This window comes from Manis javanica, chromosome 16, assembly GCF_040802235.1.
Source record: "Manis javanica isolate MJ-LG chromosome 16, MJ_LKY, whole genome shotgun sequence".
In the NCBI taxonomy this organism is placed as follows: Eukaryota; Metazoa; Chordata; class Mammalia; order Pholidota; family Manidae; genus Manis; species Manis javanica.
The window spans coordinates 54,771,372-54,795,330 of NC_133171.1; the positions used below are offsets into that span (position 1 = coordinate 54,771,372).

At 40.1% G+C, this 23,959-nt stretch overlaps 1 protein-coding gene across 1 annotated transcript in view; it reads right to left on the reverse strand.

Annotated features, from left to right (window-relative positions):
• The window catches only part of LOC108389803 (testis anion transporter 1), an 83,570-nt gene that overhangs the window by 4,636 nt on the left and 54,975 nt on the right, over positions 1–23,959 (reverse strand). Inside the window, 8 exon segments of the mRNA XM_073224614.1 lie at positions 413–597; positions 697–751; positions 3,383–3,754; positions 9,348–9,479; positions 9,564–9,656; positions 10,085–10,154; positions 10,237–10,343; positions 12,187–12,282. Of these exon segments, the coding sequence (XP_073080715.1) occupies positions 413–597; positions 697–751; positions 3,383–3,754; positions 9,348–9,479; positions 9,564–9,656; positions 10,085–10,154; positions 10,237–10,343; positions 12,187–12,282 (1,110 nt within the window).

Sequence of the window (23,959 nt, forward strand, 5' to 3'; positions counted from 1 at the left end):
ATCTTTACCTCTGCTACTTCATCAGCTTTATCATTCATTCCCAGGGTGGCGCAGGGGGTAGATTCTAAAGGTATAGCTAGGGGAGATACTTAAAACATTTAGTGATTGGAATAGTACTGGCAATAACCAAGCTTGCTGTAAAAGTATCCTAGAGGCCTCTGCTGGGTCATGTAACACTCTCTTCAGTTGGGAGAGGGTCCTGAATGGCATGCAAATGCCATGGCAGTGGGGCAACTTGGACTCAGGTCTGCTGCTATGTACCAACTGGCAAGGGAGCATTTCAACATCTCAGAGTTTGGCACAACCATATTCAAAAGCCTTCCCTGGATGTTGCTCATCTCCATCTGGTCAGGCATCTCCCCACACCTCATTCCCAACTCACTCCCCACCCTCATGGTTCACATCATCTGACCTTGTCTGTTTCTGAGTAGGTTTCCTGTATCACTGTCTCCGATTCATCCACGCTTAACTCAGAGGACTCTGGAAACTTCCTTGACAAGGCAAACAGCACAGCGTCATGGAGCGTGAGGAACAGCTGGGCCTTGGTGATGCCAGCGTCAAAGAAGTCATTCCTCTCAAAGTCCCTGACCACAGAAGCTACAAACCAAACCCCAAACACACACAGGGTCAGACACTCGGAGAGGAGAGCACCCAGGGTGCCAAACACAGCCCTCTCATAGGGGGAAAGCTACTCACAGTGACATCCTGAAATGAGCACCAAAATGTTGGCGTTTTGGAAAGCATTGCACATCTGCAGGGAGAGAGTAAGCCAGTGTTAGAGATTTTCACACTGACTGGAGAAGGATCTTCTAATTAGCTGAGTTGTAAATCCCTTTGGTCACTCACTTGTCTGTGGTATGTGTAACTTTGCATTCCAGTTCAGCTCTATAAACACTTGATGAGCGGATTTTTATATGCCTGGAAATGTCTGAAGTTCTTGGAATACAGGAGACTAAGACAGTTTCATGTGGGTGAGGAGTGAGAGGGAAAGTTGCCCACAGTCTCAAGAGGGGAAACAGTCCACAACAAGAGATGATGTTCATGTGAGGACAGTGCTAGGACAGAGACAGGCAGAGGCATGAGGGGCACACAGTGGACAGTCCCATGGACAACCGTATCTTGGTGTCATTGCCTAGTATTTGCATGTGACCCCCTTCTCCCTGCAGTTCACTGAGCAGAGGAGGCAACACATGGCACAGAGATGGTCAAGCAGTAGAGTAGGGAGTGGAATTCGGGACTCTGCAGGTCATATTCAGAGCTGCTCTGTGAAGTTGCATTTGACTTTAGTAAAACATCATATACTTAGTAGTATCAGATTAATAAACCTCAGATACTGGCCTCAAGGTTACCTCAGCCAGTACATATGCTCTGGGGCAATAAATCTTAAAAGTTTAATTCAAAGTAAGTCAATATTTACCTTAATGGTCTATGATTGGATAGACTCTAGCCTGAGCACTAGATAAAATGTCAAAAGAAACAAAACACAGACTCTACTTCTTTCACTACTGAGAGGAAAAATGAAACTTATTCTTCATCATCTGATAAATCATAAAGTCATTTGTTAAAGAGCCACTATGGAGATCCTTTAAATGACAAGCAGTGGAAGAGGGAATCCTATTATTAGGAAGGAGCTTAAATCAAATAGTTGTCAAAGAACTACTGCGGGGATTTTTCTTAAGTAAGTTTAAGCTTTCAGTTAGAAAGTAAACAAAACAATGATTTTCTCTAATAAGGTGGTATAGAGAAATTACAGAAACAATGAAGAAACCTGTATTTTTAAACTATTAAAAGTACATCATGAATCTCTGACGGCTGTAAAGCAAAGGTATCTGACGTTGTCTTCATGTTGTGGCTGGAGCAGAAAGTCGCCCACAGAGGCCAGGTGTGGATGGGTTATCCCAGGACCAGCACATACAGTGCCTGCCCAAGAAAGGAAGGCAAGAGGGGAGAGAGGAGAGGACAGCATGGCACCACTGTGCTACAGAACGTGGTGGGAGTGATACAGAGTCAGACCCTGAGTTCCAGTGCTGAACAGGCCGCTGACTAGCTGTGAGCCTGGGACTCTGAGGGGGAAATGTGGCTCCTCTCTCAGGACTGTTGTGAGAATTAAATGAGGTAGTGTGTATAAATGTGCCCAACTCTGTCTGGCATGTAGTAGGCATTCAGTAATGTAGGCTGAATGAAATCTGAAATAACAACTACTGTGCAAGCCTGGGAGAAGAGAGCATAGCCCAGCAGCACAACCTAAGATGGAAAAGCCCCAAAGCCAGTCTTAGACTTGAGTCCAAAATCTCGTGTTGGGAAAGCCCTTAATAGTAATTTCTTCCAAGCCTTGCATTTCATAGATGAGGAAACCAATACCCTGTGCAATTCAGTAAGTTACCTCAGGTCAGATGGACAGTGAGCGGTAACACTGGGTCAGCGCATGCACACAGACCACCAACCAGAGTTCTTCATGCTGTAAGAGGCTTCCTATTGCCTCAGACGGAAGAGGAGCTGGACTCAGGAGAGAAGCATTTTCCTTCAGGACTACGAAGGTTTGATGAAATAGGATCTGAGTACGAAAGAAATCAGCCAGACGAGCCAAAAAAGAGCTGGAAAGTGAGTGTTTAGAATGTTTAAACTGCAGCCATTGCCAACAGTAGCAAAGAATGAGATAGACGGCTGTCAGCTGGGATAAGCTGTCTGAAAGACACTGTACTTACGAGACACTGAACAGTAAAAGCAATGTGGTCCGTTGTGCATCTAAACTGTCCCTATTCTATAAGGAAAAAGATGAAAAATGTCAGAGAAACTAGAGAGTGGGAGAGAAGCCTGGACTCAGGGACAAAATTTTTGATGGAAAAAGTCTTCCCTGCCCATTTCACCCACAGATGCAGGCAACGAAGAGGGAACTGGGGAAGGTCCTATAGGTTCTGGACCAGGCAGTCCCAGGCTTTGGGTATCATTATATCACAGCTTCTTTAAGTCTGAGTGCTTTTTACAATGTCTAGCTCAGAGCAGTTCCTTTAATAGTGAAGAATTCTTGATGAGTTTTTCTGTAGCATTTGGGCACATTCCTTGGAGATTTGCAGCTAACTCCCAGGATGCACTGGGAGTTGCTGGATGTGACACAGATTGCTGTTTCAGTGGTGCTAAAAGTTTCCTATTTTTCATTCCTTGAGAAATAATACATCATGCTTAAAGAACCAACCAGTTCAGTAAATCAAGGGTGAGTTCATTTTCATTTTAACCTTTAACTGTCTTCAGTGTCTGCATTTCTAGTGGCCTGGGAGTCACATAGCAGCTGATCAATGACTAACAGGATTCAGTCAGGATCAGGGGTAGGATGGTGGCAGCAGGAGGGGATCAGAGCCCTTGTTAAAGCCTCCTCTGTACTTACCTGCCTTAATGTGACTGAAGCCTGTGAATCCACAAAATGCACCATGGAGAAATCCAGGATGATGGTGTGGGCGCCGGTTGGAAGCGATACCTCTGAGTGAGGGACGGGCAAACTACTCTCCCCTTGATTTTCAGAAGCTTTGGGCAGTGCCATCAAGTCTTTTCTGGAGGGATTCTTAGGCAGCTGAGTTTTCTTCACCTCCTCACAGTTTTGCCCACAATTCCTCTGAGATGTGGAAGATATTATGTAGCGTTCTTGGTCATCTGACGTAGCTTGGCTCATGTTCACGCTCTCGAACCATGAGCAGTGGATCAGGTTAATGGGGGATGTATCGTGGTCCTGTTTGCTTTCAAATCTCTCTGTGTAAACAATCTGGGTAAATGGAATTAGGGGAGGATAGTATACAATCCAAACAAGGACTGGGAGTACCTGCAACTGTACTGTTCCCATCTATCACTCAACTCCCTCTCTCTTAGGAAACTTCTCTGCAGACTAGGTACTGTACACTTTTGGCTTGGATATCTCACTTTACTTCAAGCTTGTGACTCAAACCCCATTTATCTCTCCTTATCCTTACCACTCATAGCATCCCCTCCCAACTTCCTTCTGTGCATCAGTGACATTATTATTGATGTAGTGAGCCAGATTTTAAATGATCTTTGATTTATTCCTTTCCCTCACTCCTGGGTTCTGGATTGTAATTAGTTTCCAATGGCCAATAATACTTTGAAGTATTTCTTCCATTAGTCCCTTTTCTCAACACCTCCTTCTTTTTGTTTCAAATTCAGGTACATACAATAAAGTGCATAAAACTTGGTATACACAATGAGGTATCACCTCACACCAGTCAGAATGGCCGCTATCAAGAAGACAAGAATTAACATGTGTTGGTAAGGATGTGGAGAAAAGGGAACCCTCCTATACTGTTGGTGGGAATGTAAATTGGTCCAGTCACTGGGGAAAACAATACGGAGTGTCCTCAAAAAACTAAAAATAGAAATACCATATATATGACCCAGCAATTCCACTTCCGGGAATTTAAGCAAAGAAAACAAAATCATTAATTAGAAAAGATACATGTACACTTATGTTCATTGCAGCATTATTTATAATAGCAAAGACATGGAAGCAACCCAAGTGCCTGTCAATAGATGAATGGATAAAGAAGATGTGGTTACATGTACATAATGGAATATTACTCGGCCATAAAAAAGAAAGAAATCTTGCCATTTGTGACAACAAGGATGTCACAACAAGGATGGACCTAGAGGGTATCATGTCAGGCAGAGGAAGACAAATGCCCTATGATTTCACTTATTTGTGGAATCTGAAAAGCAAAACAAACAAAAAAGAAGTAGACCCACAAATGTAGACAACAGACTGTTGGTTACAATAGGGATGGGAGACTGGGGATGAGTGAAATAGGTAAAGGGGATAAAGACATACAAACTACAGATTGTAAATAAGTTAGACATAGGAATGGAATCACAACATAGAGAATATAAACAATAATATTGTAATATCTTGGTATGATAATGGGACGATTATACTTATTGCAGCAAGCGTCTTGTGATGTATATAATCACTGAGTCACTGTACTATGCCTTTGAAACCAACATAATATTGTATGTCAACTGTATTCCAATTAAAAAAAAGAGGGAAGAAATCCTTGGTGTACAGCTTGATGAATTTTGGCATATGCATATACACTCATGTAACCATCAACCAGATCAAACAATAAAACAATCTAATTTTTTTCTGTTTCACCTATTTCACCCATCCCCACCTCTAGGCAACCACCAGTCTGTTCTCTGTGTCTATGAGTTTATTTCAGTTTTGTTTGTTTTTGATTCCACATATAAATGAAATCATAAGGCATTTGTATTTCTCAGTCTGCCTTATTTCATTTGGCATAATGCCTTCAAGGTCCATCCATGTTGTTGCATATGGCAGAATTTCATTCATTTTTGTGGCTGAGTAATACTCCATGTATAATAGTAACCACATTTTTTCAATCCATGCATCTGTTGACAGGCATTTAGGTTGTTTACGTATTTTGGCTATTTTGTACAATGAATAGTGTGATAAACATAAGAATGCATATATCTTCAGATTAGCAATTTTTGTTTTCTTTGGGCAAATTCCCTGAAGTGGAATTTCTGGATAATATGGTATTTCTATTTTTGGTGTTTTGAGGAGCTTCTATACTGCTTTCCATGATGGCTGCATCAATTTGCCATCGCACCAAGAGCGTACATCAGCATCTCCTTCCTTTATCAGTGAAGACAGTCTTCTGTCAGATTTCCTTAAGATGATGATATGATTTGAGCAGGGCTGTCTTTACCTTTCACTCTTTAATTACCCCTGAGAGGTCTGTCATACCTGCTATAGCTTAAGGACAGTAGTACCAAGCACCAGGAATATAATGGCATGCAAGATGTGAGTCATAATTCTGTAGTCACTGGGATCAGATTCTACCTGAGGGGAAGGCACGTGTCCATTCAAAGGACAACAAACAACACATATGGACAAGAACTATAAGGCACATGAAAAAATGAAAAGAAATTCATTTGTTAGAGTGGTTTAATTTGGGATGACGTTTCTCCCCTTAGTCACAGTTTCAGTAACCCATAATCATCTGTGGTCTGGATGCAGATGATCCAACTTCTGATATATGGTTACAAGCTCAATGGTAGCCTAAGGCTACATCACGAACGCTGAAGTCATTCACCTCACTCCATCTCATCACATAGACAGGGTATCATCTCACATCATCACAAGAAGAGGGTGAGGACTGTGTAGTAAGATGTTTTGAGAGAGAGAGAAAGACCACATTTATGTAACTTTTATTATAGTATATTGTTATGATTGTTCTATTTTATTATTCATTATTGCTGTTTTATCTCTTGCTGTGCCTAATTTACAAATTAAACTTAATCATAGATATGGAAAAAAACATAGTATATATGTTATATAGGAACAAAACATAGTATATATAGGATCTGATACTGTCTGCATTTTCATGCTAAAGATACTATTCACTGGGGGTCTTAGAACATAACCTCCCTGGATAAAGGGAGACTATATATTGTATAGCAAAAGAGTGGTATGGACAGATAACAATATTTCAGTTTAAAGGGGAGAGGTGTTTCCGAAGGCTTGAAGGTATCTGAGGCCAGGCCTCTTGGGGACAGCTGGGGACTGGCTCAGTAGCAGGGAGAGGCAAGTTCCCCTAAGCAGAAGGAAACCTCTGAGAGCCTTCCTTTTCTCTCTACTTTACACTCTTGTCTTTCAAAGGCTTTCACAATCCACTCGTGCTGTGTCAGTCTGAACTTACTTCCCAGGCCAAGCCTCTTATCTGAGGACCCCGTGTTTATTTCTGCCTCAATATCTTTGGCCAAGCCTATCCACCGACTGCGAGTCCTCTTTTTTCTTACCTGATATAAATGCAAATTTCTCTCTCCTGCCCCAGCTCAAGTCCATTCCACCAATAAGTTTCCCTGGCTTTTTGAGTTCATGCCCATCTCTCTTTACCTGAAGTCTTAGAGTCGGAATCTAAACACACAGTTTAGAATATAACAGCATACTATAGTTATGGTTTACTATCCTACCTATTTCATCAGTTTTAAGATGCTCCACTATTTTTTTGTACTATCAAGAAAAACCACTTCAAATTAAACTATGCCAGGCCATCAATTGCAGAATGCACCTATATTTCAGAAATGTGAAAAAAAAGCTATTTTAGGATTGATAAAATGCAATAATGCCTCATATGTTACATTAATAGAGTTGTCTCCCTAGTTTGATTTTAAACTCCATGAATTGCTTCAAAGCAATCCTGTGATTTTGAGGGGCTATAGGTGGTTAGTGTAGGTCAAACAACATGGGCTATGAGTTGACAAATCTTAAGGTGGATGATGGGTACATAGAGGCTCATTATGTGACTAGATAGATAGGTAGAAAAAGGGTTAATGGGGAATTTAGAGCAAGAGTTAACATTTCTCTGCTGAATTGTTTTGTAGAATAAGATGTTCAAGGAAGAGCAGATCTCAGGCAGGTAGTTTGTAAATGTTACCTGCAGGAGCTCCCCTGACAGCTTCTGGGGGTCCCCTCCCTGTCACCAAGGACTGATAGTTCTGGCCAATCGCTACCCATCTCCTGAACACCAGTCAGAATTGTGCTGAGTTTTCACCTCATTTGCACAATTTATGTACTAACTTGAATTGTACTGAGTGTTCTATGCCTATCAGAGAGCTGCCCTGTGCTTAGCAGTGTCAGGAGACACTGCTTTGGGAGCTATCCCCAGTGCTCTCCTTTCTTGCTGCAAGTAATAAACTTTGCTTTCTTACAATCTGGCTCAGGTGAGCCTGAGGAGCTGCTGACACAAAGAGCGGACCTTCACAGGAAGCTGCATGGACACCCACAAAGAGCTGCTGACACCTGCAGAGAGCTGCTAACACTCACCAAGAGTTGATGCTCCTTGAGAGCTGACACTCAGCAAGAGGTGAACTGAGAGTGAGAAATGAACCCCTTCTGCTCTGTTATGATTATACTTGTCTCTCCTTTTGTATATGTTCAAATTTTTCCATGAAAAAAACGTTTTTTTAAAGAAAGAACAACCTGGATGAACTTCGAGAACTTTGTGCTAAATGAAATAAGCCAGTCACAAAAATACAAATCCTGCATGATTCCACAAGGTGTCTGGAATAGTCAGATTCATAGAAACAAAGCAGAATGGTGGTTGCCAGGGGCTGGGAGGAGGAAGAAATCGGGAGTCATTCTTTGATGGGTGCAGTTCCAGTTTTGCAAGATGAAAATGTTCTGGAAATAGATGGTAGTGAAGGTAGCACCAAAATGTGGATTACATTTAACATTACTGGTAAATTTTATGTTAGGTGTGTTTTTTTACCATGATAATAATAAAAAATACCTGAATACAGAGATTCTTAAAAATTCTTTTTCCTTTTTCATACTGTCACAGTTCTGGGCACATAATAGGAGCTCAATAAATATGAGATGATCCTATTCTACTCTAAAGTGTTTTTGCTGATGTCCTATAAATACCTTCTATAATACTCAGTGCCCTATGGATACAAATAAAAATTAGACAGAGTGTTAATTCTGTCCTGTCGGCAGGAAAATTGGTATTTTCATGGAGCTCAGTAGAACCTACACTCCACTAGGGTGTATGGGAATGAGAGTGGGCGCTTGGTGTTTGCAGATGCGTATGTAAGGAGGGCGACAGGAGAGGTCTGTGTGGGGGAAGTAATCTGTGTGTGTGTGTGTGTGTGTGTGTGTGTGTGTGTGTGTGTGTGTACAGAGCTGCCCCTCCAAGGTGTAGGTTACACTGGGTGGAAGTCTCCAAAGCTAGAACTGAGAAGCCCTGCTCTGAGGAAAGGAAATACTTAGACCAAATCTGAGTTGGAAATAATGAACACTTTGTAACTCATCAGCTAAGATAATCTTCAAACGCTGTAAAATCCCATGGGTGCCATCTGCCCCCCACCACGACCACCATTTCCCTGGTCACAGGCAAGCATCAGGAAACCCTGGCAGACCCCTGAGAGCCCCAGCCACACTGACTCTGCCGTAGTTGCAATTATATAACAATCTTTAACTGATTTATTTTCAGAAAACTAAAGCCAGGCAGCTAAAAGTCAAGGTAATCGATACAACTAGGAAATCATCTCTATATGCAAACTCTCTGTGCTCAGACGAGGCACTGGCTGATGAGTAGGGACTCAAAAGAGTCAGACCGTCTCCTCCTGCCTAGGTCAAGAACTGAACCTTAAAGGGGAACCTGTGCCTTCATTAATGAGTAGAAATCTGATTTCTAATTACCACAGTCCATCTAAGAATCAAAATCCCTTAGGGCATTTAGATTTTCTTTTTTTCCTAGAAAACTACTCATACACTGCTTTATAAAATGTGGGGGGAAATGCAGAAAAGGAGAGGTGTTTCGAACCCTGGCTGGTGGTTCCAGTTCATTACAGCTGCAGAAACACTGACAAATCTTCTCTTCCTGGAAGCCAGCTTCATTTCAATTAAACAAGCTGAAAACTTCTTCTTCTTTAAGAGGTACCCTTACCATTTCAATCTGGAAGATAGGAGAGGCCTCGTACAGGTGGTGAGTGGTGGAAGAGAGGGGTTCCGAGGAGGCAGAGGGGAGGAAAGCTGTTACCTCTTTTAATAGCTTGTGCTTTAGGTGGTAAACATTGACAAATGTAATGGAGTTGCAGCACTGGAAGATTTTCACCCCAGGAATGTTTGTAACCTGCAAGACAAAGGTGAAGTCAAGGGAAATTTGTAAGCTTTTTTACAGAGTAAGAAAAAGTCTTTAGAACATTCTGGGGAGTCTAAATTCTTCTCTATAAGAGGCAAGGATGGAAACAAATTCCTTCCTCCCATTTTTCACCCCATGCTTTTCCTTTCTTCTTCCCCCTTCATTTTTTCACTCTTCTCTTTTCCTTGACCTTTCCCTACTAAAGTACATTTTAAAATTACCCTTAGGTGGCTGCAGTACTCTAGGGATTTCCCTTTTAATTTGCCTGCCTCTACCATCATGCATCAATTCTCCCTTCTTGGTAAATGTGCATCTGTAGTGCAGCAAACATCAGCAAAGGGATTTTGTAGAAAAATTAAACAGGAGGTCTGGTCCACCCCATCCTTTGGGAAAAGGAGTGGGTTGATTTGGATTCTTACCTCCTGGTAGTCACTGATGGTTCTGTAAATGTTGGTGTTAGGGATCTGACCCAGGAGGAGAATCTTAGTTCTGAAAAGAAATGCATTTGCCTTCAGGCCATTACCTGCCGTACCTTGCCTGGGCCATCCTCCTACCACCTGAGACAAAGTACCTGTGTGACTGAAGAGTGATGACGAAGAAGGCAAAAGCTATTGAAATGAGCAGTCCAACGTCCAGCCCCAGGAAAATGGCAGATATGAATGTCACCATCCAAATAATCTTATGGAAAAGCAGAAGAGAAAAGGAAGGCCGTGATAAGAAGCAGAATTGAGAGAATCACCAGTCCTATCTCTTAATTTACCTTTACCCTCTTCCTCCCAACACCGGGGATTTAGAGAACCAATTCCTCAGCCATGTGGACTGATGCCTTCACAAATGATTTGGTCCCAAGATTGCCCAGCAAATTCTTTAATGCATCCTTGGTCACTTCCTTCAATTCTCTCTCGAAACTTCAGTTTCCTTGCATGTAAAATAGGCATAATATCTACTTTATAGGCTTTTTGAAATTAGAATTACCATTGGTAAGGCCACCCAGAACAGTCACTGAATGCTAGTTGCTATTTTAAGATCTATAACAGTTATTGCAAATCTTTAACAGCTTTTTCAAGCCCTTACCCCACCACCTTCTACATCATTTCAGCAAGTGATTAGAATGTCATCTTCACAGAGAAGACGGCTGAAACTTCCTTAAGTATTTATTTACTTCCCTCTCCACCTGTGTTAGTATCTGCCCTCAATTCTCCCCCGTTCTCCCAGTCCTACCGGAAGTGTTATCCCTCCTCCTAGGATGAGAAGCTCTCTCTACCTGTGCACTAGACCACATATCCTTTTAGCTCCTCAGGGACCTGAATCCAAAACTAATCCTCTTTTGCATCTCTTTGCCTGTACTGGTTCCCTCTCCTCTCATTGTATTATATCCCCTCCACCTTTAAAAAATTTTTTCTTGCTGTTTCCTGTTTCTGTCCCTGAGTTTTGGGCTCTAGAGAGAAGGAGGGTGGTTCATCGGCCATTCTGCCTGACATGACACTGCCTTCTGTCATTAGGAGTTGTGTCTCTATCCTGGAATGCATTTACATTAACTGGATTGAAAGTCGTTCAAAGAAGCAATGTATGACAAACTCTTCTTACTAGATTTGCATGTTACTGTAGCCACTTAATTTTGCATAGCTGGAATGAGGCCTCAGTATTTCCATGCACCAACAACTTTGGCTGCTTTTTTTTTTTTTTTTTAGATAAGTATTTTTTATTGAAGGGTAGTTGACACACAGTATTACATTAGTTTCAGGTGTACAACACAGTGATTCAACATTTATATACATGATAATTCTAGGTACCAGCTTTACCATACCAAGTTGTTACAATATTTTGACTATATTCCTTATCCTATACATTACATCCTGGTTACTTATTTATTTTACAATTGGAAGTGTGTACTTTTTTTGTGTGTGTGTGAAGGTATCTCTCATATTTATTGATCAAATGGTTGTTAACCACAATAAAATTCTGTATAGGGGGGTCAATGCTCAATGCACAATCATTAATCCATCTCAAGCCTAATTCTCGTCAGTCTCCAATCTTCTGAAGCATACGAACAAGTTCTTACATTGGAGAACAAATTCTTAGAAAGTGAATACGTTACATGGTGAACATTACAAGGGTAGTCATCACAGAAACTTTTGGTTTTGATCATGCATTATGAACTATAAACAGTCAGTCCAAATATGAATATTCATTTGATTTTTATACTTGATTTATATGTAGATACCACATTTCTCTATTATTATTATTTTCAATAAAATGCTGAAGTGGTAGGTAGATACAAGATAAAGGTAGAAAAAACACAGTTTAGTGTTGTAAGAGAGCAAATATAGATGATCAGGTGTGTGCCTGTAGACTATGTGTTAATCCAAGCTAGACAAGGGCAATAAAACATTTTGGCTGCTTTTTTAAAGCTTGGGTATTCAGCATCCAAAATGGCAAGTGTCCTTCATGTTGATATCTTTCTTTCTCTCCAACCTTCCCCTTTGTCCTTCCCCACCTTAGCCAGTGTGTCTACACTTACACAGTCATATTGGTTCTGTCTCCAGAGATTGGGTAGGTTGTAAATGGTTTGAAGATAGGGTAGGATGTTGCTCAGGATGACACCAGCCACCACAGCCTGTGGGGAAAAGCACAGCCTCATATTTCTTTCAGGGACAAAACTCCTAAATCTCCATAACCACAAAAAGTTAGCCTTGCCACTCAGAGATATTAGGCATTGATTTTTGTGAAAATTCACAATTCTATTCATTGTCTAATCAAATAAATTCTCTACATTTTTCTCTGTTCTCCTCCATAATTTGTCAAAAACACAAGATAAGATGAGGCCATGGCCAAGGACTGATTGATTTGGCCAGTAAAGTCACAACAAGCTTCTGTTAGGTTCAGGCCATTGGTTACTTACAGTACTAGTGAGCGGAAAAGTAGCCAAAGATTGCAACATCTAGTCCCTTCGGTTCCAGTGTTGTCACTTTTGATGTATGGGACAAGACCCACAAGGAGCTGACACATTTGGCTACTTGGCCTTACTTTCTCTAGTTTGGGTGAAATATCTGTGACCAACATTGCCTTGAAACCATTCTCAGGTGGGATGACAAATGAAGGGAACTTTCACTCTCAGAGATTCTAAAAGTATTCAGTTCAAGTCTAATCATGGTACACTATAATTATTTCAATAATAAGATACCATTTTTTGTCTGTCAGATTAAATTTAGAAAATTTAAAACATTGAAAACACCCCATGTATATGGTTGTTAAGTATAAAAAGGTACTGTACTTTCAGAAAATAATTCAGTGATGTATCAAGAAATGCTGATATACTGTCACAGAGTTTTATTTCACTTTTAGAAATTTATCCTAAATATGGAAAAGGGTAGATGTATATTATTACTCATTGTTATGTTATTTGTAATAACAAAAACTCATGCAACCTAATTTTCCAGTAAGAAAACTATTAAATAATTTATAGTATGGAGGAGCATGCTCTACATTAAGACAAGAACACAAAACTGTATGTCTTGATATGTATGTACTGCATGTATATAATTGTACAACTATTCAAAGTAATATCCATTCATACAAAATAACATTGGTTAGATACATGTCAAAATATTAATAGTGGTGTATTTGTGATTATGGATGACATTTTTACCTATTACGAATTCTCCAAAGTTTAAAAAATAAGCATGTTGACCCCCACAGAAATACAAAGAATTATTAGAGAATACTATGAAAACCTATATGCTAACAAGCTGGAAAACCTAGAAGAAATGGACAACTTCCTAGAAAAATACAACCTTCCAAGACTGACCAAGGAAGAAACAGAAAATCTAAACAGACCAATTACCAGCAACGAAATTGAAGCAGTAATCAAAAAACTACCCAAGAACAAAACCCCTGGACCAGATGGATTCACCACTGAATTTTATCAGAAGATATAATACCCATTCTCCTTAAAGTTTTCCAAAAAATAGAAGAGGAGCAAATACTTGCAAACTCATTCTATGAAGCCAGCATCGCTCTAATACCAAAACCAGGCAAAGACCCCACAAAAAAAGAAACGTACAGGCCAATATCCCTGATGGACATAGATGCAAAAATACTCTACAAAATATTAGCAAACTGAATCCAAACATACATCAAGAGGATCATACACCATGGCCAAGTGGGATTCATCTCAGGGATGCAAGGATGGTACAATATTGAAAAATCCATCAATATCATCCACCACATCAACAAAAAGAAGGACAAAAATCACATGATCATCTCCATAGATGCTGAAAAAGCATTCGACAAAATTCAACATCCATTCATGATAAAAACTCTCAACAAAATGGGTATAGAGGGCAAGTTCCTCAACATAATAAAGGCCATATATGATAGACCCACAATCAACATCATACTGAACAGCGAGAAGCTAAAGGCTTTTCCTCTAAGATCAGGAAAAAGACAGGATGCCCACTCTCCCCACTGTTATTCAACATAGTACTGGAGGTCCTAGCCATGGCAATAAGACAAAACAAAGAAACACAAGGCTTCCAGATTGGTAAAGAAGAAGTCAAACTGTCACTATTTGCAGATGACATGATATTGTACATAAATTACTCTAAAGAATTCACTCCAAAACTACTAGAACTAATATCTGAATTCAGCAAAGTTGCAGGATACAAAATTAATACACAGAAATCTGTTGCATTCCTATACACTAATGATGAACTAGCAGAAAGAGAAATCAGGAAAACAATTCATTCACAATTGCATCAAGAAGAATAAAATACCTAGGAAAAAACCTAACCAAGGCAGTGAAAAACCTATACACTGGAAACTACAAGACACTCTTATTAAAGAGGATACTAACAAATGGAAACTCATCCCACTCTCTTGGCTAGGAAGAATTAATATTATCGAAATGGCCATCCTGCCTAAAGCAATCTATAGATTCAATGCAATCCCTATCAAAATACCAACAGCATTCTTCAACAAACTGGAACAAATACTTCAAAAATTCATATGGAATCACCTAAGACCCCGAATAGCCAAAGCAATCCTGGGAAGAAAGAATAAAGCATGGGGGGTCTTGCTACCCAACTTCAAGCTCTCCTACAAAGTCACAGTAATCAAGACAATTTGGTACTGGCACAAGAACAGACCCACAGACCAGTGGAACAGAATAGAGTCAATATATTAACCCAAGCATATATGGTCAATTAATATATGATAAAGGAGCCATGGATATGCAATGGGGAAATGACAGCCTCTTCAACAACTGGTGTTGGCAAAACTGGACAGCTACACACAAAAGAATGAGCCTGGATTACTGTTTAACCCCATACACAAAAGTAAATTCAAAATGGATCAAAGACCTGAATGTAAGTCATGAAACCATAAAACTCTTAGAAAAAAACATAGGCAAAAATCTCTTGGACATAAACATGAGTGACTTCTTCATGAACATATCTCCCCAGACAAGGGAAACAAGCAAAAATGAACAAGTGGGACTAAATCAAGCTGAAAAGTTTCTGTACAGCAAAGGACATGACCAAGAGAATGAAAAGGCATCCTACAGTATGGGAGAATATATTCATAAATGACAGATCTGACAAGGGATTGACATCCAAATTATATAAAGAGCTCACACACCTCAACAAACAAAAAACAAATAATCCAGTTAAAAAATGGGCACAGGATCTGAACAGACACTTCTCCAAAGAAGAAATTCAGATGGCCAACAGACACATGAAAAGATGCTTCACATTGCTAATCATCAGAGAAATGCACATTAAAACCACAATGAGATATCACCTCACACCACTTAGGATGGTCACCATCCAAAAGACAAACAACAACAAATGTTGATGAGGATGTAGAGACAGGGGAACCCTTCTACACTGCTGGCAGGAATGTAAAATAGTTCAGCCTCTATGGAAAGCAGTATGGAGGTTCCTCATAAAACTAAAAATAGAAATACCATTTAACCCAGGAATTCCACTCCTAGGAATTTACCCTAAGAATACAGCAGCCCAGTTTGAAAAAGACATATGCACCCCTATGTTTATCACAGCACTATTTACAATAGCCAATAAATGGAAGCAACCTAAGTGTCCATCAGTAGATGAATGGATAAAGAAGATGTGGTACATATACAAAGTGGAATATTATTCAGCCATAAGAAGAAAACAAATCCTACCATTTGCAACAACATGGATGGAGCTAGAGGGTATTATGCTCAGTGAAATAAGCCAGGCGGAAAAAGAAAAGTACCAAATGATTTCACTCATCTGTGGAATGTAAGGACAAAGAAAAAAACTGAAGGAACAAAATGGTAGCAGACTCACAGAATCCAAGAATAGACTAACAGTTACCAAAGGGAAAGGGACTGGGGAGGATGGGTGGGAAGGGAGGGATAAGGGGGAAACAAAAGGGGGGCATTACGATTAGCAGACATAATGTGGGGGGTGAGGCATGGGGAGGGCTGTACAATGCAGAGAAGACAAGTAGTGATTCTATAGCATGTTACTATGCTGATGGACAGTGACTAATGGTGTATGTTGGGGGGACTTGGTGAAGGGGAGAGTCTAGTAAACATAATGTTCCTCATGTAATTGTAGATTGATGATACCAAAAAAAAAGCATGTCTACTTTTCTAGTGGAAAGTTTTTTAAATATGAGAAAATGAAGATCTATGTTCATAGGAATGTAGAAATCATCAGGGCCTCAAAGTGGAATCTAACCTACTTTTAGAACATTTTTTGAGTTTGTGAAATCTTTGCACTGGTTTTTCATTTCTCAGCCTTTTCCTAGCCATCCTCTCCTCTACATGCTCTGCCTGGGAATTAGAATTGATCCTCCCACCAGGAATGCCTGGGACCAAGCTTAAGCTGGTTTTCTGAAGTTTTTAGTGACCAGGTGGCCTCAAAAGGTGAGTAGAGGATGGCAGAGCAGAGATGAAACCTGCAGAAATTACTTCCTTTCCACCTTCATCTTCTTCCCAGTTAAGCATCTCCAAACTTTCTGTAATTTGCAGGGAGATGTGGTGAGAGGGAAAAGAAACAACTTCATAGGGTTTTTGCACGATTTTTGGCTTGAGGCAGGGAGTGTGAAGAGGGAACAGATTTTTTTTTTCAGAAAACTACAACAAAATTTTTACCTGTCTGAATGTTAAGGTAAAACATGCTTATGTAAAGAGGAATTAAAATACACAATTTCCATCATCCAAGAGATAACCGCTGTTAACATTTTGGTATGCTTTCTATACATTTTCACACAAAATTAGAACAATATTGAATAGACTATTTTGTATCTCGTTTTTTAAAAAATAATAATAGTCCCCTTAACCAGTTGAGATCCTCGCTAGAATGTTCTGATAAGGATTGTGCAACAAGCTATCCATTGTATGTCGAGGAAGGACGGGGCCATTCATAGTTTAATGTTCCTACAGCCTCATTGTTACAGTGATTCATATCGTTCATTGATCAGATTGCATTCACATTTTCTCACCCAGAAACACCCTAATTAGATACTGTAAAAATGATGTGACCTGACATGGTTAGCCAAAAGCAAGAGCTATTTTGTCACCCACATTATTTGTAATAATGGAGTGCTACCTACTTTTATCACTACCTTTCTGTGAATTCCGATACATTTTTGTTTCAGATTTTTAAGAACTTTGATTATTCTAGCTACAAAGAGGAGTATCACTGTTGAAAGTAAATTAGTGGGTGGCTCTCCTAAAATAGACTCCAAGAGTTATAGCACCAAAGGTGCTACATAAATTAAATGCTGGAGATGGCTGCTGCTGCAAATCAGAGGACAACTTGTATGATAAATACAAGCTAAATTCCACCCTCCATGCATAGATTCCGTGGCTGGATTCTATGGCCCCTGAATCACAAGGCAGCAGCAGCCTTGAGGTGGTCCTCCTCTACCAAAGTCACATATTCACCCAGTGGAGTGGACGTGTTCGAAAGGATGGGGACACTTACAGCCACTCCAGCTTCAGGGGCAGCCACTGAAATTTTTACCTTTCAGTGTAACTGAGCTGCTATGCTAGGAGTGAAACCTCTTCCCACCTCCCTTAGTACTATTTAAAAATTGCTAGAAGGAGGAGCCAAGATGGTGGCATGAGTAGGGCAGCAGAAATCTCCTCCCAAAACCATATACATTTTTGAAAATACAACAAATCTAACTATTCCTAAAAGAGACATCAGAAGATATAGCACAATAGCCAGACTACATCTACACCTGCGAGAACCCAGCACCTCATAAAGGGGGTCAGATACAAGCCACGGCCTGGCGGGACCCGAGCGCCCCTCCCTCCAGCTCCCCAGCAGGAGGAGAGGAGTTGGAGGGGAAGGGAGAGGGAGCTCAGGACTGCTAAATACCCAGCTCTAGCCATCTGCACCGGAGTGCACACACACAGTGTGTGGTGTGCTGGATACTAGGGAAACAGAACAGTAAAACCTGTGAGTGGGTTCCCACAGCCAGCGCCTCTGGGACAAAAGAAAAGTGAGTGCTTTCTGAAAGGCTTAAAGGGACAGGGGCCTCACAGCTGGATGGAAGCGTCCCAGCACACTCAGCCCAGCAGCTGGGAATCCTGGGGAACTCTGGGTGCCCTAACCCCATGGGCTGCCACAGAGCTCTGAGGCCCCTCACTGTGATAAACAGCCTCCCGCCCACTGCCCCTCCAGCGTGGCCCAGCCATAGCAGAGCAGTAGCCTGAGACCAGCCAAGCCCACAGCAGCTGCACAGAGCATCCTCCGCAGCAGCCCTGGCCCAACTCAGAGGCCCCATCAGCATGCAGCTGCCCAGCACAAGCCTCTAGGGGTCACAGTTCTCACAGGAAGGAAGGCGATAGGCAAGCGGGAAGGCACTTTGTTCTCCCAGCTGACACATGCGCCAACTGCCTACGACTACCTCTATTGCTATGAAAAGGCATAAGAACTTAATACAGACAAGAATAACCCAGACATTCCCTGAGACAGAACCTGGGGAGATAGATCTAACCAATCTTCCTGAAAAAGAATTCAAAATAAACATCAGAACCATGCTGATGGAGCTGCAGAGACAAATGCAAGAGCTAACGGATAAAGTTGGGAGGGAAAATACAGAAATAAAAATCTCTGGAAGGACTTAAAAGCAGAATGGATGAGGTGCAAGAGGCTGTTAATGGAATAGAAATCAGAGAACAGAAACGCAGAGAAGCTGATGCAGAGATAGAAGGATCTCCAGGAATGAAAGAATATTAAGAGAACTGTGTGACCAATCCAAACGGAATGATATCTGCATTATAGGGGTACCAGAAGAAGAAGAGAGAGAAAAAGGGATAGAAAGTGTCTTTGAAGAAAGAAATGCTGAGAACTTCCCCAAACTGGGGAAGGAAATAGTCACTCAGACCATGGAAGCACACAGAACCCCCAACAGAAGGGACCCAAGGAGGACAACACCAAGACACATAATAGTTAAAGTGGCAAAGATCAAGGACAAGGAAAGAGTATTAAAAGAAGCCAGAGAGAGAAAAAATGTCACCTACAAAGGAAAGCCCATCAGGCTATCATCAGACTTCTCAACAGAAACCTTACATGCCAGAAGAAAATGGCATGATACATTTAATGCAATGAAACAGAAGGGCCTTGAACCAAGAATACTGTATCCAGTGCAATTATCATTTAACTATGAAGGAGGGATTAAACAATTCCCAGACAAGCAAAAGCTGAGGGAATTTGCTTCCCACAAACCACCTCTACAGGGTATTCTAGAGGGACTGTTCTAGATGGAAGCACTCCTAAGGCTAAATAGATGTCACCAGAGAAAATAAAATCACAGCAAAGAAGGCAGAACAACCAAATACTAACTTAAGGCAAAAAATAAAATCAACTACTCACAAAAGCAGTCAAAGGAAACACAAAAGAGCACAAAATAAAACACCTAGCATATAAAGAATAGAGGAGGAGGAATAAGAAGGGAGAGAAATAAAGAATCATCAGACTGTGTTTATAATAGCTCAACAAGTGAGCTAAGTTAGACAGTTAGATAATAAAGAGGCTAACATGAGCCTTTGGTAAACACAAATCTAAAGCCTGCAATGGCAATAAGTACATATCTTTCAATAATCACCCTAAATGTAAACAGACTGAATGCACCAATCAAAAGACACAGAGTAATAGAATGGATAAAAAAGCAAGACCCATCTATATGCTGCTTACAAGAGACCTCAAACCCAAAGACATGCACAGACTAAAAGTCAAGGGATGGAAAAAGATATTTCATGCAAACAACAAGGAGAAAAAAACAGGTGTTGCAGTACTAGTATCAGACAAAATAGACTTCAAAACACAGAAAGTAACAAGAGATAAAGAAGAACATTACATAATGATAAAGGGGTCAGTCCAACAAGAGGATATAACCATTATAAATATATATGCACCCAATACAGGAGCACCAACATATGTGAAACAAATACTAACAGAATTAAGAGGAAAGTATATAGCAATCTAGGCATATTTAAAGAAGGAATAACAATCCCAAATGAATAGTCTAGAGTCACAATTTTTGAAATTGGAAAAAGAAGAAAAAATGAGGCCTAAAGTCAACAGAAGGAGGGACATAATAAAGATCAGAGAAGAATAAGTAAAATTGAGAAGAATGAAACAATAGAAAAAATCAACGAAACCAAGAGCTTGTTCTTTGAGAAAATAAACAAAATAGATAAGCCTAAAGATCAGAGAAGAAATAAATAAAATTGAGAAGAATAAAACAATAGAAAAAAAATCAATGACACCAAGAGCTGGTTCTTTGAGAAAATAAACAAAATAGATAAGCCTCTAGCCAGACTTATTAAGAGAAAAAGAGAATCAACACACACCAACAGAATCAGAAATGAGAAAGGAAAAATCATGACAGACCCCACAGAAATACTAAGTATTATTAGAGAATACTATGAAAACCTATATGCTAACAAGCTGGAAAACCTAGAAGAAATGGACAACTTCTTAGAAAAATACAACCTTCCAAGACTGACCAAGGAAGAAACAGAAAATCTAAACAGACCAATTACCAGCAACGAAATTGAAGTGGTAATCAAAAAACTACCCAAGAGCAAAACCCCTGGACCAGATGGATTCACCACTGAATTTTATCAGAAGACATAATACCAATTCTCCTTAAAGTTTTCCAAAAAATAGAAGATGAGGGAATACTCCCAAACTCATTCTATGAAGCCAGCATCACCCTATTACCCAAAATAAGGCAAAGACCCCATGAAAAAAGAAAATTACAGACCAATATCCCTGATGAACATAGATGCAAAAATATTCAACAAAATATGAGCAAACTGAATTCAAAAATACATCAAGAGGATCATACACCATGACCAAGTGGAATTCATCTCAGGGATGCAAGGTTGGTACAACATTAGAAAATCCATCAACATCATCCACCACATAAATAAAAAGAAGGACAAAGATCACATGATCATCTCCATAGGGGCTGAAAAAGCATTCAACAAAATTCAACATCCATTCATGATAAAAACTCTCAACAAAATGGGTATAGAGGGCAAGTACCTCAACATAATAAAGGCCATATGATAACCCCACAGCTAACATCATACTTAACAGTGAGAAGCTAAAAGCTTTTCCTCTAAGATCAGGAAAAAGACAGGGATGCCCACTCTCCCCACTGTTATTCAACATAGTACTGGAGGTCCTAGCCACCACAATTAGACAAAACAAAGTAATACAAGGAATCCAGATTGGTAAAGAAGAAGTCAAACTGCCACTATTTGCAGATGACATGATATTGTACATAAATTATTCTAAAGAATCCACTCCAAAACTACTAGAACTAATATCTGAATTCAGCAAAGTTGCAGGATACAAAATTAATACCCAGAAATCTGTGGCTTTCCTATACACTAACAATGAATCAATAGAAAGAGAAATCAGGAAAACAATTCCATTCACAATTGCATCAAAAAGAATAAAATACCTAGGAATAAACCTAACCAAAGACGTGAAAGACCTATACCCTGAAAACTATAAAACACTCTTAAGAGAAATTAAAGAGGACACTAACAAATGGAAACTAATCCCATACTCTTGGCTAGGAATAATTAATATTATCAAAATGGCCATCCTGCCCAAAGCAATCTACAGATTCAATGCAATCCCTATCAAATTACCAACAGCATGCTTCAACGAACTGGAACAAATCGTTCAAAAATTCATATGGAACCACCTAAGACCCTGAATAGTCAAAGAAATCCTGAGAAAGAAGAATAAAGTGAGGGGGGATCTTGCTCCCCAACTTCAAGCTCTACTACAAAGCCACAGTAATCAAGACAATTTGGTACTGGCACAAGAACAGACCCACAGACCAGTGGAACAGAATAGAGACTCCAGACATTAACCCAAATATATGTTCAATTAATATAAGATAAAGAAGGCATGGACATACAATGGGGAAATGAAATGACAGCCTCTTCAACAGTTGGTGCTGGCAAAACTGGAAAGCTACATTTAAAAGAATTAAACTGGATCATTCTCTAACCCCATACACGACAGTAAATTCGAAATGGATCAAAGACCTGAGAGTAAGTCATGAAACCATAAAACTCTTAGAAAAAACATAGGCAAAAATCTCTTGAACATAAACATGAGCAACTTCTGCATGAACATACCTCCCCAGGCAAGGGAAACAAAAGCAAAAATGAACAAGTGGGACTATATTAAGCTGAAAAGCTTCTGTACAGCAAAGGACACCACCAAGAGAACAAAAAGGCATCCTTCAGTTTGGGCGAATATATTCATAAATGCCAGATCCGTTAAAGGGTTGACATCCAAAATATAAAAAGAGCCCACACACCTCAACAAACAAAAAGCAAATAATCCTATTAAAAAATCAGCAGAGGAGCTGAACTGACAGTTCTCCAAAGAAGAAATTCAGATGGCCAACAGACCCATGAAAAGATGCTCCACATTGCTAGTCATCAGAGAAATGCAAATTAAAACCACAATGAGATATCACCTCACACCAGTAAGGATGGCCACCATCCAAAAGACAAACAACAACAAATGCTGGCGAGATTGTGGAGAAAGGGGAACCCTCCTACACTGCTGGTAGGAATGTAAATTAGTTCAACCATTGTGGAAAGCAGTATGGAGGTTCCTCAAAAAGCTCAAAATAGAAATACCATTTGAGCCAGGAATTCCACTTCTAGGGAGTTACCCTAAGAATGCAGCAGCCCAGTTTGAAAAAGACATATACACCCCTATGTTTATTGCAGCACTATTTACAATAGCCAAGAAATGGAAGCAACCTAAGTGTCCATCAGTAGATGAATGGATAAAGAAGATGTGGTACATATACACAGTGGAATATTATTCAGCCATAAGAAGAAAACAAATCCTACCATTTGCAACAACATGGATGGAGCTAGAGGGTATTATGCTCAGTGAAATAAGCCAGGAGGGGAAAGACAAGTACCAAATGATTTCACTCATATGTGGAGTATAAGAACAAAGAGAAAAGTGAAGAATCCAAACAGCAGCAGACTCACAGAACCCAAGAATGGACTAACAGTTACCAAAGGGAAGGGCACTGGAGAGGATGGGTGGGAAGGTAGGGATATGGGGGGGCAGAAGAAAGGGAGCATCATCATTAGCATGTATAATGTGGGGGGTGCCCAGGGAGGGCTGTGCACCACAGAGAAGACAAGTAGTCACTCTATAGCATTTTACTATGCTGATGGACAGTGACTGTAATGGGGTTTGTGGGGGGGACTTGGTGAAGGGGGGAGCCTAGTAAACATAATATTCCTCATGTAATTGTAGATTAATGATCCCCCCAAAAAATTGACTGAAGGGAACATTGAGGAAATTTAAAAGTAAATTATTGTCACTAAGCTGTGATGTATATTTGTATCTTGGAACAAATAGATTATACCCAGTATTTAATACATCTGGTATCTCTAAATGCAAGGTAATCATTGTCAAACAAAGGGAAGAAATGGCACATAAGCAGGTAGAGGCATCCCAGCTGAACACGAAATTAAAACTCAACTTTCAGAACCTGTCTTCTAGTGTTGTGCACTAACCAGGAGGCCATGTGGCCCCAGTAGGGAGATTGAGTTCATATGAATGCAGAGCAAGGCCTTCTGGAAAGGGCTTAGAAAAACAGATGGCATGAATGCACAGTGAGTCCGAGCCTGTGTTGGTAATGGGTGTTCTGGCATCTGAAGTCTATTTTGGTCATCTTTAACTGAATCTTTAGTTACAAAGCTTACTTTATAGCTTATACAA